The sequence below is a fragment of the Ptychodera flava genome, chromosome 16 (genome assembly GCF_041260155.1).
Source record: "Ptychodera flava strain L36383 chromosome 16, AS_Pfla_20210202, whole genome shotgun sequence".
In the NCBI taxonomy this organism is placed as follows: domain Eukaryota; kingdom Metazoa; phylum Hemichordata; class Enteropneusta; family Ptychoderidae; genus Ptychodera; species Ptychodera flava.
Genome location: NC_091943.1, coordinates 6,460,260 through 6,478,534, shown reverse-complemented (window position 1 = coordinate 6,478,534; position 18,275 = coordinate 6,460,260). Strand labels below are relative to the sequence as shown.

The 18,275-nt window shown below is 37.7% G+C and overlaps 1 protein-coding gene across 2 annotated transcripts in view; it reads left to right on the top strand.

Annotated features, from left to right (window-relative positions):
* The window catches only part of LOC139152643 (TNF receptor-associated factor 2-like), a 64,589-nt gene that overhangs the window by 21,472 nt on the left and 24,842 nt on the right, over positions 1 to 18,275 (top strand). For both annotated transcript variants that reach the window (XM_070725898.1, XM_070725899.1), the window contains exons 3-5: positions 189 to 273; positions 438 to 536; positions 11,205 to 11,369. In XM_070725898.1, coding sequence (XP_070581999.1) covers positions 189 to 273; positions 438 to 536; positions 11,205 to 11,369 — 349 coding nt within the window. The remainder of the gene's footprint in view (positions 1 to 188; positions 274 to 437; positions 537 to 11,204; positions 11,370 to 18,275) is intronic.

Below are 18,275 nucleotides of genomic sequence, written 5' to 3'. Positions count from 1 at the left end.
GCATAAAAGAAGTACCAAAAAGAATAACAACATAAATAAATCACAGGTCTGACGAAAGACCATGAACAAAGAATTGAAACAACTAACAAAATAATCTCGCACTATGCATTGCGTGTATTTATGATATTCTGCAGAATGCCTTTCTGGATTTTGTGATAGATAATATCTCTCATTTTCTCTTTCCCCAGTAAGAAGACTATTACAGTATGTCCACAATGTTCTGTCGACGATCCATCGTTGGCGACAGAAAGTATCATCGTGTCCCTGTCGACGGTAAGTCTCACCTTTTCCTATTAATCAAGTAACGATGATTTATTCATTGTCTTTTGCGTTCAGACATTCACTGAATTTATACTTGCGTGGAATCTAAAATCGGCTGGAGTGATGGCTACCATGGCTACACTATTAGTTGTAACGTGTATGACTGTCTCCTTCAGATCAACCCAGACTACGCCATAAAACGGGAGATGAAGACATTACCGGCAAAATGCATAAACTGTGGCTGTGATTGGACGGGATACTTCGAAAAATATACGGTGAGATATTTAAAAAAACGGTTTCCTTGTTTGAAACGATAGTCGTGAGAACTAGAATTTACATGAAATGTAAAGTTCGAAATTTGAACCAAAGGGATTTTGACGCGACTCTTCGTTTTTTCACCAAATTATATTCCAACAAATTGCTACTATCATATACAATGGTGGTGGTGAATACTATGCCCTGAGAAATATTCCTTCAGGAACGTTGTGACCTTTACTGTGATGACACTTGTTCTATATATCGCTCTGACGTACATGCCATCTCAGGCTACTACGTTGTTGAATACCAAATGCCATTAAAGAAAACCCGATAAGAAACTATTTCTGAAATACGTTATCTCTTGCACTCGTACTGTATTTTGAAAGTGTCATCGTCGACAAGCTTTCTCTCCTTTGAAACCACACGTCGATCAATTAGTATTGAGACTTCAGAGCATATCGAATGAAACTGGCATTGCGTGATATAATTGGCAACATGCCAGGGAATATGGTCTCGTAGCACGAGGAGTGTTTCATGTTAACCTCAAACCTATACATAGATATAACACCCGCTCATGTATTTTGGGTTTCGCTCATTAGTTTTTGCCGAGTCATCACAGTCGAAATTCGATTATTAGAGAAAACAATTAAAATTATTCCAGCACGGGTACGCCTACCGATAAGTCAAGCAAAATACCGTTAAAAATCATTATTTGACGTGAGTTCTTTTTTCTTTTGAAACTTATCGTTAAATGCTCAGTAAAAAGAAATGAGCGAAACCCAAAATACATGAGCGGGTGTTATACATGTATATTGCTATATTTACACATGTGAAAAACATGCATATGCAAAATGAAGCAGAAGTAAGATATAGTTATATATTTGAAAGGCATTCAATATACATTGAATCAAAACAAAGTCAGGACTTATCTTTATCGCTTTTAGGGACGTCCAGAGCCAATCGCCATTTCCCCTAGATAGATAATCATTTCAGTCCCACTGTGAAACACATGACTCGCTGACACTGAGAACGTCATTTTACCGTATATGTTGCCGCAACCTAGGTTGAAAGAGCACTCGAGTGATACTTGACTAGACTATGTGAACTTGATGATAGCTTAACGGAGAATAATAATTGATAATTGAGTAAGGTGTATAGTAATGAATGATATATGAGGAAAACAACCTTTTTATCAGGCCAAAAATTAGATTTCTGTATCCCTGATCATCAACTTCACCAGTTTTTGTCACGTGCCTTTTTGCCTAGACTGAAAGATTCAGTCGTGTGCGGGCGCTCCGGCGCATTGCGACCTACGACCCTTTACAACGACTACTTTTACTGCATTTTGTTGGAACCAATTATATAACAGGAACGAGTGAATTGACAGTATTTAGGGTAACAAGACCGTCCACATCGCTCACTCATTATGTCGATGGTCATTATGTACGTATAAATAGCCCAAATGATGAATATTCAAATTACACTACCATGATTTACATATTTGAGAAGTCTGTAATGTCAGTTTTTGGCGGTACTTTTTCTTTTGAAAGTAGTGTGCCTTCAGTCGTAGTAAAGGGTCGTAGGTCACAGTGCGCCGGAGCGCCGGCACACGACTGAATCTTTCAGTCTACTTTTTGCCTGGCTGTGTTTGATAATTTAAATGATCGGCGAACATATCGCATCACTAAAATTAACAATTTTAATTCGTAAAGTAGCCTCCCTTCATACCTTGAAATGCTTAAAAAGAAAACAAAGTATTTTGCAGTCAGTATGAAAGCACATTGTCAATAATTTGTTGTTATAGTCTCACACCAAAGTGGTAATGAAAAAGAAAATCCTATCAGCATATCACGACTGTTCTTACAGTTGAGAATGTGCTAAATTGTATTTAGGTCGGCGTGCCCAGGAGCTAAACGATCAGCCAGGGAAAAAAGAGAGAATGTAAAATCAAAGCCACAGTACGCGCAATACCGTCGAAATCATTCACTTTCGAAATGAAGGACTGATGCGAGAGGTAACGTACGGTCTCCATCACACACTGTTACAATCGATAAAACTGATTTTTCTTTGAGATTGTAAACCGCTATAATATAAATATTCGAGTCTTACAGGAACGTTTGCCGACGATGAAAGTAGTTTAGACATACCCCATTGAATTAGAATGATCTAAGTCTATTGTATGGTACTTAACATAGAATGTGTCACATATGAACAAAACAAAATACGCAATTGTTAACATTGTCGCTCATGGTTTGGATTTTGCACAACTTGAATGAGTCATATCATTCGTGCAGATTAGTACTGACGAAATTTTCATTGAATAAGAAATTGTAATTTTTAATTTTAATTTGTCAAATATTTGTTAAATTTACAATAGTAGTAACTGATGTCCATTTCTACGAATAAAACAACTGTACAATGTTTAATGTTTCAGTTGACGGACTATAATTTGGTCGTCAACGATAACATGAGACATTGTTCACCTAATAGTTGTAATAACATGTCGCAGCATAATTTTGGAAGTGGAACAAGGAATTGTATTTTATTTATTATAAATATTACCAATAACATTTATCAAAGTTATCAGTAATAACATACCTAACTTTAATATTAATGTCCTCTGCAAAATACGCTGATGAAATTAAAGGGTAGGGGTCGCCAGAACTGCGCTCAAAGGTCGTATTGGACTTTTACGACCTATGTAAAGATTGTATCCAAGGTACGTTGGCGATTATTGAAAGCTTAAACATGTTTGTCAAACTGTACCTCGTACAATTAAAATATTGCAGCCATATTGACGTAATGCATCTGGATATTGAGCATGGAAAATTATGTTAACAAAATAGTCGCACAGGCACAAATATGACGACTCCTTTCTTTGGGAATAAATAAGACTTTACATCCACAGATTGTGTGTATACTTTGTGTGCGTTTTCGTTTGATGTAAAATAACGAAGAGACTGCGCCTTAAACTGAATTGTGTCGGGTCAGGTGCAATGTAGGTACTTATCGGATTTATAGCTATTTTGAGACTTAATAGATTAATTAACTAATTTCTTTGTTGCCTGGTGTCGTTAAAATTCCATTCCATAGAGTGCCTATATATGTATAGAATGTCAACTTTTTCACCGTATCGATTGGATACATAGTCAGTGGCATTATTGTGTCCAGCACTTGTGTAAATGTCTATCAACAAAATTAATGTTTTATTTCAGCTCGTGATAACAACTAGGATTAATTTACGATAACTGGTCAACCTTCACCTACATCATATAAAATGTGAACCTTTGTATGCAAAGAATGCAGGTAATAGCGTAGCAGAATTTTTACTTACGCTGTAATTGCACTAAACTCTTACTGACATACGCGGAAGAAGGATGACGTTCGCCATTCTTAATGGGGCTCTTCACGGGACCGACACATTACCGATACAGCTTTGCTCGCATATGCATTGTAAGTTTTCGACTGTAATGGTTGGGAATGTATCAATGCACAAGTCGACCAAAGCAAATTTTAATTTATTCCAATTTAAGCAAAGTTCACAAACCCTTGAGGGAGGGGGTTCGAGAAAATATTTTCTCATTTTTCATGCACCCTAAAATTTTATATTAATTATATATCAAATCCACAGAGGCGGTAGCAGGCTGTAAGTTTGTATTTTTACCACTAGGCAGTACACGCGTGACTATTTCTTGAAAAAAGTCCCAAATGTCACCACTATAAAAAAAAACTTCGTAAGCCAAGGGTGTTTTTCGTGTAGAGACCCTCCCTTTAAACAAAACCAGGTGGAACGAGCTATAAGCCGTCTAATTGATAACGCCATTGCACGGTTAAATATAGCTCTGCATGGCAGGGCTGTGTGTTACCGGCGTTACACGGCCTCCCACCACATGGGAGGCCGTGTAACGCCGGTAACACACAGCCCTGCCATGCAGAGCTAGGTTAATATGGCCTGTAGGCCAGTCTTAGTGACCCAGCTCTGCGGGAGCTCTCATTCGGCCGCCCCTACACAGTCTGGGGAAATCCCATTCAAAATCTCCGAACAAGATGGTGAAATGCAGACAACGGAGATGAATCCTGATCTATGATTTAATTATTATGTTTGAGACAAAGTCACGGAAATATAGCCTCAACATGTTCAAGGTTACGTAGAAGTCGATTTCGAAGTCTCCCCTCAGTAATGGGTGTGACCTATGACTTTTATATCCTGGATCAGTTTTGTCTACCTATCCGTATACTTATCCTTGACATATTAAAAAGTCCTAGTTCATACTCATTTCTTAGAAGGGACTTCGAAAGCCACTTTTACATTAACTTGAAGCTATGGATTTTGTCTTCAAACATACTAATTACATCATAGATCAGTTGCTCCTAGGATGCATCGCTTTTCTCCCTGCCCGCCACTGATCTGGCTCGGAGATTTCTGAACGGGATCATAGTTTCTCCGGACTGTGTAAGGAGGTATTAGGCTGCGTTCAAAAAAAATGGTGAAGGGGGGGGGGGGGCTGGAGGAATCGCGATTGAAATCTCTTTTTTTTTTCAGATCCCCCCTCAATAACCTCAATAATTTTCAAGTCCCCCCCAAATTACCATATAGCCGCATATTTATAGGGAATGCACGCAGAGTAAAAATAAACATGTAATGTATCGTTCTGCATGCAGATGTTCAACACTACGTTTTATCAGCAGGTTGTAGAGCCATATGGCTGGGGCAAGTTCTTAAATTGATTCATTTTTAAATGCATCAGTGGACTTTTTGGATTTCTCAGTCTGAACCGACTTGAGTTTATCTAACTCTGGCCAGGTCAAACAGCACAAGCTAAAAAGCACATAAAATGACAATCATGAGAGAGTATGAAAATTGTGTATTCCTGGCTAAGTTTTACCAAATTGTTAAAAATTAGCACAGTGACCTACCGAAATTTTGTGTTTTAAAGTAAAGATATATACAACTTAGATGCCACTTATAAATGTTTTACAAAATTGACAGTTCTTGAAGGTTAAATATTCCATGAAATTAATGTTTTAATCTCAGAAATGTTGGGTGTAATAATTGCAAATTTGATAAAAAATAAACAATTCAATTTAGTCACACATTTTTCCATTAAAATTAGAGTCTTTTACTGTTCAAAGTTTTACTTTTGTGTTATTGTACAATGAGATGTGTAAATTTCATTCACTGCATGAACTTGAAATGAATGGTTTTATATATTGATTTTAAGTGATTTTAGAAAACCTGACTTTTCATCGTACATTTGTATAAGATCAAGTATGGTGACCCCATCTTTTTTTTTAATATTTGATTGTTCTCATATGCCGGAATTCAAAAATCCATGGTAGCTGTTAGTCATCTAGTCTTCTATGTGTTGCTCTCTGGCTGGATCTTGTGTACAAGTAGATGTATGTTTCACTGTCAATTGAGTGTCCTATGACCGAAACTTTTCTTAAACTACATCAGAGTCAGAGCTACATGTATCACTATCACTGCCAGTATGTAGTAGCAGGGCAGTAGTTGTATTAACTTTTTATTTTGACAATATTTTTGTTCAGTTTTTACAATTGCGTTCTTGTTCTACTCCCTACAGCATGTTGAGCTGTCCAGTATTCAGCTTGCCAACACAGCCTACGTGTACCGTGCATTTGTATCATTCAATTATCACCAATATTTATACAAATGGGCTTTGTTGACAAACTGAATATTGTGTTTTTCAGCATGCTGTAGAGAAACACCAAGAAACTGTGTTTGATACATTGCATAAAAATATTGAAAAATTATCAAGAGTTGCAGCTCCTGCCCCATTACAAGGCCAATTTGTTTTACGAAAATTTAATGGCATTCATACATTTTTAGATTTTTTCGAGATTAAAGACATAAAATGCGACAAAACGGTTCTAGATTTTGTTTAATTATTACGAACATTAGAACCATTGGATGACATCAAAATGTTGGTAGTCAAAATACTTTCAGGTCCCCCTATAGGCAAAGCAAAATTTTCAAGTCCCCCCTCGACTACCCAAAAATTTTCAAATCTTCCCTGAATTCCTCCAGCCCTAATCTACTCGGACGAGAAGTCCCTTGTGAGATGGGCCTAGTAATCAGAGCCGAGGAAGTTGTCAAGCCTGATAGTCCAAAACAAACAAACCAAAGTGTGTTAGGAGACATTCAATTGCAAGCCAGTAAAAATACAGCTGAAAGATGGAGCGAAACCATACAGTGTCAATACAACAAGGCGAATTCCATTTCCAGTCCTCCCAAAGGAAGAACTACAGAGGATGATAGAGGGTGGAGTCATAGAAGAGGTCATTGAACCTACAGAGTGGTGTGCCCCCATAGTGGTGGTCCAAAAATCGACGGGAAAAATTCGTATATGCGTGGATCTGAGGACTCAACGAAGAAGTGAAAAGAGAAAGCTATGTGCTTCCAACTTCAGAAGACATAGCCCCAAAACTAGCAGGGTCCAAAGTTTTCTCGAATTAGATGCTTCGAGTGGATTCTAGCAGATTTCATTAGATCCAGCAAGTTCAAGATTAACTACATTCATCATACCACGATTTAAATGACTCCCATTCGGGATCACCTCAGCACCAGAAATATTCCAGCGTTGATGACAGACTTGTTATGTGACAATGAGAAAGCAGAATTATGGATGACATAATTATACATGGCGAGACAGTACAAGACCATGGCATCCACTTTGATAGTACACTACAAGTCATTGAAGAGTCCGGACTGAAACTAAACCAGAGTAAATGCGAGATAAGAAAAGCAAGTATTAAGTTCTTTTGAGGAATTATCAGCACAGATGGGGTCAGCGCGAATCCAGAAAAAGTAAATGCAATTCAAAAGTTGAAACCGCCAACAAACAAACACTAGCTAAAAACACTACTCGGTTTGGTAAGCTATCTTGGAAAATTCCTACCAAATTTGTCAACAGAGATACAGCCAATAAGTGAATTACTGAAAACAGATGTTGCATGGGTCTGGAGCGTAAAGCAAGCTGAAGCATTCCAGAAAATGAAGCAATTAGTATCTATTACACCAATACATGCATTCTACGACCTAAGCAAGTCAACAATAGTGAGTGCAGATGCCAGCAGCTACGGACTACGTTCAGTCTTGCTGCAACAGCATGGCGATGTCGAAAGGCCTGTTGCATATGCTTCACGTACACTAATGAAAGCAGAGCAGCGGTACGCACAAATCGGAAAGGAGTGTTAAGCAGCCGTTTGGGCTTGTAAGAAATTCTCCCGATACATCACCGGTCCAGAGTCATTCACACTACCGACTGACCACAAACGACTAGTACCACTGATCAACTGTCAAGACATCGACAAAGCACCACTAAGATGTCAACGCTTACCACTAAGGTTGATGCGATTCAACGCGAAGTCAGTATATGTACCTGGAAAAGAATTAGTAGTAGCTGACACACTGTCAAGAAATCCGATTCAGTGTGTAGTAAAACCTGATACGGAAGGAGAAATACAAGCACACTTCGATAACCTGGAAGCAATAGAACCAGGAACACCAGACAACATGGAAGAAGTCAGACAAGCAACGATGGCTGATGAACAACTGAGATTAATACTAGAACATACCAGTCTAGGACGGCCAAAATATAGCAAAAGAAGTGCCAGACAAAATTCAACAATACTAGTCAGTGAGAAACCAGCTTTCATTGAGTGATGGCAAACTCATCTATCAAGACAGAATTGTCATGACAATGAGAGAGGAAGTCCGGGAGAAAATCCAAGAGGGACATCAAGATGTGACAAAATGCCGTGAACAAGCAATCCATGCAGTATAGTGGCCAGGCATCACCAGTGATATCAAAGGAAGATAACTAATAGACTTGCGTATGTGCACGTAAAACGAACAAAGTCGGGAAACCAAATGGTTATGCGATTATGCCATGTCATCTTCCTCGTTCGATTTCACTGTGAAAATGCATGAGCAAGTTCATTCATCACGTTACCGTCGATCGTTGACTTTCATTCTCAATATTCATACCTGAGACTTCATCTGCTTAAAAAATGCTCGTTCGTGTGATTTTCGGCCGAGTTCGATAAACTCATCGCATCGCAAAAACACAAGCGTAAAGCAACATTTCAGTCATCTCGCACTAAGGGAGAACCATTTGATTTCTGGGGGGGGGGGTATGGAGGATTTTGAGAAAAAAAAATTTGTCGCCAGGTGAGATAGAAGAAAAAAAAATTGATCCTGCCATGGCCTGAGAAAAAAAAAATTGTCATAACAGACAGAAGTGAAAAAAAAAATTGTCACAATGCACCAGAAATTAGCAAAATTTGGAAACCATATTCTCATGTATTCTTTGCCGGCGTGCCGCCATAGGCGGCGCAAATGTTTTTACCACAATGTTTTTTTTCCCAGCACTTATGATATAAGCATGCACTACATAGGTCTACTTACACCTCAGTGCACTCAATGTTTTCCTTCCCTTTCCTGACCCAAGAAATCATATTTCAGGATTTCTGTTGCAATATCTCAATGGCATAGGCACTATCTAAAGGGGACTTTTTGACTTCTGTAAATTGTGAAAATTTTAAAACACAAGACAGGAGTCAATAAACTAGTGTTAAAATCAATATAGTATTCTCTCAATATAAATATATTAGGAAGATGTACAAGTTGACAATGAAAAATTGAGGAACAACAAATGTAATGAAATACAAGGGAGAGGGTCACTAAAAAAATTGAAAACTTCAGGGGGCGTTACTTAAAAATGTGGAGAGGAAGAAGGGGGACGGGTTACTCAATTTATTTTGGCGAAATAAATTGAAACACATCTCAGATTGCACCATTGCACACATCCATTTCTCAAAATTTTCAATGCGAGAGGGGGGCACCCCCTCTCGTGCTCTCCCCCCCTTGGCTTTTCTAACAGTGTTACTGGTAAAAGACAAATTTAAAATACCTATCGGATTGCACTAAACTGCACCGTGGCGCACATCAATTTCTCAAAATTTTCCCAGGATCTAGGACAAAACTGAACTGTTGTGAATTCATCCTTTATTATCACAGAGACATGTTTCCATTTACCTCACTTCAATGACCATTTTGACAGTTAAACATACCATATTCAAGCTTTTCATTAGAAGCTGGCAGCTGGAGAAATGACACAAGAAGGTCACAAATTTTCCGTTCCTGTATATTTATTTATCTTCAGTCTCTGGCAAACAGAACTGTTTTTCACAAATTGTATTGTCATCGTTTGGTTGTTGAATATTGTGACACAAACACTGATCATGCATAAAATGTAAAAATATTGCAGTGTTCAATGTCATTTTCAAACAGTTTTACCAAATGCAAAATAACCTGAAACTCCTCTCGATTGCACCATTAAACACATCAATTTCCCAAAATTTCCAATACGAGAGGGGAAACCCCCTCTCGTGCTCTCCCCCTTGAGGTGTTCTAACAGTTTCACTTAGTAAAAAAAAAAATTAAAAAACACCTCTCAGATAGCACCAGACTGCACCATTGCACACATCAATATCTTAAACTTTCCATGCAAGATACGGGAAAGCCCCTGTGACACTTTCCCCCTAAGCCTCTCGCGTGTTCTCCCCCTGTACTTTAAAATTCTGCCCGGTCAGATATCCTAGTGAAAACCTTGTCATAATACCCATCCAAATTAAACAATATACTATATGGTTAGATACTGCGTGAGCTTTTATATCTTTATTTTATTGTGACTTGCAATTTCATTTTGATGGGTTCACCTTTTTTGAACCATCATGAGATAACTGATGATAGTCTAGCAGAGTACATCAGGATTTCAAAGGTCTTTACTGTTAAATTGCTGTATTTTGTAAATTTTACAAATACATGTATTTGTATTTAACTTTTCTAAGTGGGGGGGGGGCATCAGTCAAAATTTCAGAGTTAGAGAGGGGAGTTACTCAAATTCATCATGGTTGACGGGGGGGGGGGGTGTCACTTGAAATTTCTGAGTTTCAGGCCGTAAATAATTACGGCTCCCTTATATACAACGCATCACAAACTTGATGACAAAGAAAAAAAAATTTGCATTGCTACTCCATTTGAAAAAAAAAAATTGATGCAACTCTGACAGTAGAAAAAAAAAATTGCTGTAACTGTGACAGGAAAAAAAAATTGCTCCCATACCCATTTCCTCCATACCCCCCCCCAAAATCAAATGGTTCTCCCCTAAGCGTTTGGTACCTCTACTTTATTGACAACAGCATCGCCTACCCATGAGGGGTGACTGCAATGTTGCTCACGCAATCTGTCTTTCGAACTCGGTCGAAAATCACACGAAAATTCATACCTGATACTTCATCTGCTTCAAAGATGCTCCTCTCAAAATCTCAAAACATCAACCAAAAAACACCTTATTATGAGAAATATGGGAGAAAACTAAACTAGAAAGCACTCCCCTATTTATACAATCAACTATTCGGCGAGATAATCGCACAAACAGTAACATCCATATCGATGCTGTATACAGCAACGAGATTTTCTTATACATCAACGTAGTCTGACAGAAATGTACATCTATTTGATTGACGAGAACGCGCCAAAAGCGTATATGTTGTCATAGAGTTATGATGTGTAGAGATCGCAAACTTCCCCCTATATGAACGAGTTCTTTGAGGTGAGCTTGTTCAATCACGGTAAATTGTGCTATTTTCAATTTCAGAAACATGAGTCCGAATGTCGTCATGCTGAAGTGACGTGCTCAAACGAAGGATGTCTTGAAGTCATAAAACGATGTGACCTTGAAAACCATCTCACGTACTACTGTCCCATGAGAAGTGTAGTTTGCGAACATTGCAAAAGCCAGATTTTATTTAAAGATACAAAGGTACGTCGAATAATTTTTGCATTGTTTTGTTAGAAAATATACGTCTTCGTGATCCTTTTACCTCTAAGCCTTACTTGATAAATAAAATATCACCTTCCTGTATCAAGCAGGTACAAGTACAGACCTACGAGACGCGCAAACTACCCCTGCAAATTTAAACATTTCACTGGAGGTTAGTCACAGATGTCTCTGCCGGCCCCCTCGCAACCAACATCCTTGTGAAATGAAAAACAGCGCAAGATGTAAGGACGCATCGATAAATAAAACAAAAAAACATTACAAGGCAATTTTAATGTAAGCGAGGGTACTACGTGTTAGCAAGGCAGTGAAATGTAACCTTCGTTGAGAGTCATTCAACGAAGTCGTGTATTTTCTAAAGATTCAAACAAGGTAAGCGTGCATCTCGCCTTCAACTATTGCCTTCTCCTCTGAAATTGTTTGTCCGATTGCTTTGAGATTTGACATGTGGTTCACTTAGGGTGACCTTAGGTTTGAAAATCCTGGTGAAATTTGCATATTTGGGCATTTTTGCTGATTTTGGACAAAAAATCTTCTCGTCTGAAACCGCATGTCCGATTGCTTTGGAATTTGACATGTAGTTCACTTTGGGTGACCTCAGTCAGATTTCTTCAAATTGTGGTGTCATCTATTGTTCAAAATCTTAAAATCTGCTTCAAAACTGCAGGTGAGACAGCTTTGATATTTGATATTCGGGATATAGGTCCCTAGAGATGATCTATTTCAGATTTGTTCAAATTGTGGTGAAATATACACATTTGTTTTTAAAGGAATTTTGGTCATTTTTGGTAAAAAATCTTTTTCACCAAAACAACTTGTCTGAAAGCTTTGATATTTGGTATACAGGTTCATAGGGATGATCAAAATGTGATATATTCAAATTATGATGAGATCTACAATTTTGTATATTGGGGCAATATTTGTCTAAAAGTACTCGTCTAATAGCTTTGTGATTGATATACAGCTTCCTACTGATGAATTAAATGTGATATATTGAAATTATGATGAAATCTGCAATTTTATATTTGGGCAATTTCTGCCATTTTTGTCAAAATTTTTGTTTCTCAAAAATGCTCATCTGATAGCTTTGATACACGTTCTTAGGGGTTATCTTATTTTATGATGTGTGAAATGATGATGAAATGTGAAATTTGTCAGGTTTGTCCAAATTTAGGTGAAATTTGTATATTTAATGCGATTTTGGTCAAAAAGTCGTTTCTAAAATACCATTTCTATATTATTGCTTATCCCATTGTCTTTAGATTTTTGATATAAGGGTTTCTGTCGGTTAACTTGGTCGTGTTTTTTCAAATCATAGTTGATTTGACTTTGCTGACAGTGCAGCTTTTACTAGCTCTGCTGTCAGCAATGCGGAGCTTATCAAATAGGCTGATTTCATCATATTCCGTCGTCGTCATTGTCCGTTCATCGTCCGTCCGTCGTCCGTCAACAATTGCCTTCTCCTGTGAAACCGCAAATCGGATTGCTTTGAAATTTGATAAGCAGTTTACTTAGGGTGACGTCAGTTACCTTTGTTAAAATCGTGATGAAATTTGCATATTTGTATTTTTAGCATTTTTGCTGTTTTTTGTCAAAAATCATCTTCTTTGAAATCGCATGTCCGATTTCTTTGAAATAGTATATGCAGCTCACACTTGGAGTGACCTCAGTTACAGTTGTACAAATCATACTTAAATTTGCATATTTGTGTTTTTAAGGAAACTTAAAAACCGTAGTCTTCAAAAGTGAAGTTCAGATACTTTTAATAGATGGCATAAAGGTCCCTAGCGATGACCTACAACCGTGGCAAAGCAAGTGCATAGATAACTGATTGTAATACAAACAGAAACTACAATAGCAACAAGTACTGGAAAACCTTAGAGTATAGAAGCGGCATCTTTATTTTACTGACAAAGAGCTAATAAACCACGGGGTGCTTGGTTTAGATATGAGAAGTCTCCTTGCCAAACATAGATATAAGAAATCAACTTGGCATGGACTTCCTGAAAACAGTACCATTTAACGCCACCCTGCTGAGATTTCTTACTGACAGCGACAAAGTATAGATAAACAAGGCGAAGTTAGACTACATATTAATTACTACTAGTGTTTGTATTACAATCAGTTACCTATGCACTTGCTTTGCCGCGGTTGTATTTCAGATTTGTTCCTATTGTTGTGAAATATCCAAATTTGCATTTTAAGGTAATCTGTGTCTTTTTGGTCAAAAGTTTATTTTACCATAACCGCTTATCTGACAGCTGTGATATTGACATGCAAGTTCATAGGGATGATCAAAATATGATATATTCAAAGTATGATGAAATCTACAATTTTGTATTTTTCGCGCATTTTGTGCGATGTTTGGTCATAAAATGTCTTTGTAAAAAAGTACTCGTCTAATAGCTTTTATATTTGATATACAGGTTCCTATATTGCTCGTCAGATAGCTTTGATATTAGGTATACAGGTTTCTAGGGGTTATTTTAAGGTAAAGGGCGACGAATTCGGACGCGCACATGCTTAAGAACATTTCTGCGCAGATTTAACTCCAGCCTGCCGCAAATGGGTTATTTTGTAGCGCATGTATTTAACATCACCTGTCATTGTTGAAATTGCGCTTTTACCTAAGTTCTTGACCCAGTCTCTTAGAAACACATGTGACCTTTAACCTTGTCATATTTTGACCCCCTAGGAAGCTGGTTTTTATTCAATATGAGCGCAAAATTAACATTTCTCTCCCATTTACATGGCGCATATTACCCATTCACCTGAGATATTGTAAAAAGTAGCTCGGTGACACCCTTTTATTAAAAGTGTAAACTAAATGGTATTATGTCAGGATTTTATTCGCCAAGTTTGGTCAAAATGACACCATTCAAAGCGACAGGAAGAAAGTTCGAAAATTATGTAGTGATATAATTTCGATATCGTCATTTTGTAATCGATACTTATGTTAAAATTTCTTTACAAACATCATGAAAACTATACATTCGATAGATATGGATCTTATTTCTTGGTATTTATTAAAATTAACTCATTTGCTAAGCGTTTTATAATTGCTTTCTTTAGTTTAAGTGAATTATATCATTTTAATTTATTTCTAACGACGCCATTTTAACGTCCGTTTCCATGGAAGCGAGCGCGGTGACCCCATTTTTTATTTCATTTTTGCACTTGCACAACTTCCAAGAATATTTGTGCAAAGTTTCAAAAAAAATGACTCCACACCCTGATTTTGACGTAATTCGTAGTACTTCACCTTCATACATATATTGAAATTATGATTAAAATCTGCAATTTTGTTTTTGGGGAAAGTTTTTGCCAGTTTGATCAAAAATTTTGTTCTCAAAAACTACTCTTCTGATGGCCTTGTTGACATGTTCTCAGAGATGTTAGTGTAATATGTTCAAATATGATTAAATCTTCAATTGTGTAGTTTTACAGCTATTTTTGCCGGTTTCTGTCAGGCCACTGAATTGAGCTATCAAAGATTATCACCTTCATCAACACATTTGTCACAAATAGTTATTCTCTACATAACACAGCAGTTCTCTATCGGCCGCTAGGTCGCTTGGTCAATGTACCAAAATTTACAGGTAATAGAGGTGGATTCCCCGAAAATCTTCGTCCACTGAAGTTATTTCACTGTACTCGGAATATACGAATGCATATGCATGTGCATTGTATTATCTGCCTTATTAACATATTGCCATCTTGCCTTTGCAAGTCTATAAAGGCTTGCTTGCCACAAATTGTGCCAGTAGAATGGAAATAATGGTTTCTGTAGGTCACACTTTCGCTGAGGACGACAAAATGTGCAAACAAGATACATAGCAAAACCCTAGCAGTTGTTCAGCAGTTCAGTGACAGTGATATCTCATTGTTATGCAAGAAAGCATTTCATAAGCTTACCTCGGGAAATAAATACGGAGAAAGTTGACGAGTATAGTCTCTTACCTTATTTTTATTGTGAATTAGTATTAATATTAGAACGTGATGAATGAGAAATGTAAGAAAACATTTTGAGCCTCCGAAGACAGGGTAAACTGTACAGACTACATTTTGCAAGATAGCTTAGTTTTTTGAAAGCTCTTTTCCAGTGTTGTTTTTGTCATGCAAATACAAATATGAACTAAAATTGACAGTAGCAATTTTGATGATTAACTTTAATTCCAGATTTCGTTGTTGTAATCATGTACGAAGACCGTGTTACAAAATCTAATACAGCATAGTTTAACATAAATGTGTTACAAAAAAGAAAACTCGACAAAAACTATCAAAAGCTGATTTAGCAATGGATTGTTGGTTGTCACTAATTTGATTGGGTAAAGTGTCGCTAATTTTTACATAGCCATCAAGTGTCATTGCCGGCCAACACCTGATCATGACAGAGAAATTCTGACGGTAGAATTTGGCTGGTCTGTCTTGGAGGCAGAAAATAATGAACTCACAACGCCAGGTATTTGTTGTGTACATCAATTCGTTGTGTAGGCAGGGGGAGGAGGTTCTATTATTCTGATGGAGGCGCATAATAACAGAACGCTCGCTAAACCTTAAGGATGTATCATTTGATATCCTGGGGGTCTGGAGATTTAAGAGGTTGCATATTTTTTTCATACCTGATCCACTGTTCAAATTTTTTTCACTCTCTGATTACTGGTAATATTTTTTTCTCGCACTCCTCATTTGTATACTTTTTTCCCACAACAAATGTACAGTCCTCAAACAGCCGTAAAAATGTACGATAGTGTCATAAAGCACAAGGACTCTGCGGCAATTTTATTTTGCTTACCTTTTCCTATTTTTCGGCCACAACTCATTGTACAACATACCATAACGCAATCTGTCAACTCCCCGGTACTGAAAAACCACTGAACTAACAAGATTGCGGTTAAAGCAAGTATTCACCCGGCAAAAAAATTAAAACTTAGAAAACTGTCGGGCAACAAATCAAAGTTGGCGATTCGAATTATATAAACTGACACTCTCCTCTAACCAAACTAATTTGAAAGGCTGTCTACAGCAACTATTGTTAACAGAACCTAGAAACCGGGGAAAGGCAAAAACCAGAGAAATAAAATGTGGTATATCTCGAAACGGCCTTCCACAGCATGTTTTTCAAACACCAGAAAGTAGGCGCTGGTATTGACCCGAGATGTATTACACTGCAGAGTATTTAAAACAAAACCAAAGTTCGGGTAATCCATCTAAGTGCCTAAAACAAAGTAATCGTTGACGGATTAATACAATATTTACGGTTAACTCAATGAGCACTAACCACGCTCAATACGGGCTCAATATATATCCTATATGGTCTGCATATATACCAAAATCATGGCTTCCAGAATCTGGTTGGTGCTGGGTCAATTTATTTCAAGTTGACACCATACATCGGATCGCTCACTATAGAGTCAGTCAACAGTGACTAATTCTCTTAACAACGAATCTCGCTTCTTCTCTTTGAGGACGAAGATGACTATTACTATTATACAACCGAATGGAGGGGATACAAAACAACAGAGCGACTGATGAAGGAACCTAACGGTCAGTTCCGAAACAGTGTTAAGACGAATCACTCGGACATAAAACTGGTTTTAGCGGTGACACAGATCACATGACCAGCATCAAAGCGCTATAGGTTCACCGGTGTCTCGCCATGTTTCCCTTATCGTGAGACCTCGTTGACCAACTCAGCATATCGTATTTCTCTAACAACGGTAGAAATGATGTGTGAAGTAGTCTTCATTTCTTTTATATAAAAATATGTTCCAGAAAGTAACTTTTGATGGTTTTTTTTTCCTTTCACCTTAGTGAGCCATCGTTTTTTTCCCCTAAGCTTCCTCTGGCTGTATTTATTTTTCCATTGACATTCGCTAGGACATTTTTTAAAAATCTTCCAGAACCCTCCCCAGGATATGAAATGGTCCATCCCTAAGCGGATCTTTGCAGGGGCTGATATGTTTCAGCAGGGAAAGCACCTTTTTACATTCTCTCGGCATCAAACACGATAAAATGTGGATTTGTGAATGCAAGGCCGTAGCCTGCAGGGGAAGGACAGCCACCCCTGGAATTTTCCACATTTTCAAGATGTAAATAATCTATCGTAGCTCAGGCTAGGTACTTGCCCCTTTGGCAATTTGGTCAGGCTACTGCCATGGGCAATGGGCATTACTCAGTCCATGCAAATATCTTTCATCGTTCCGTTTGTATTCACTGCAATATTCACCGTTCATACACGCCGACAGACAGAAGGTTTTACTGAGTAAACGGTAAAGTTACGAGAATTTTGGCATGGTTAAAAGAGAGTAATTTAGCTGTGGATTTAGATGCGTAGAGGTGAAAAATTGTAACTTGACGAAGAAAGCACAATATGTTTTGATCGGTGGAATTACTAACCGTTCATGAATTAAGTTCGTCATAAACCAACTGTATAAAGGCCGTCACAAGCCTTAAGAAAGTCTCCTTCGATCTTTTCTACCGCTGCATGCGCTGTAAACTTGAGCTCTCATATTGGCCTTTACTAGCTAGTGTACAGCATGACCGATCGGTGATCAGCGTATTATAGCTCTACCACAAGTCTTGCGCGCCAACTTTCGACGTATGCAGCTTGTCTCTTCCTCATGCCAGTGGTTGACGTCACATGTGGACTAAAGAAGTTGAAGCATGAAAGGTAAATGTCAAGCGAGCTATCGGTAAGTCTTTTTACATTAAATTCGAATGATGATTGATTCAATTTTAACAACAACCTAAACTTTGCTAAACTTTGGCCTGTTAAAATATGTAATCTTGTCTGGGCATCTTCAGAGCATGTAAATGTATGTATATATATATGTATGTATGTATGTATGTATGTATGTATGTATGTATGTATGTATGTATGTATGT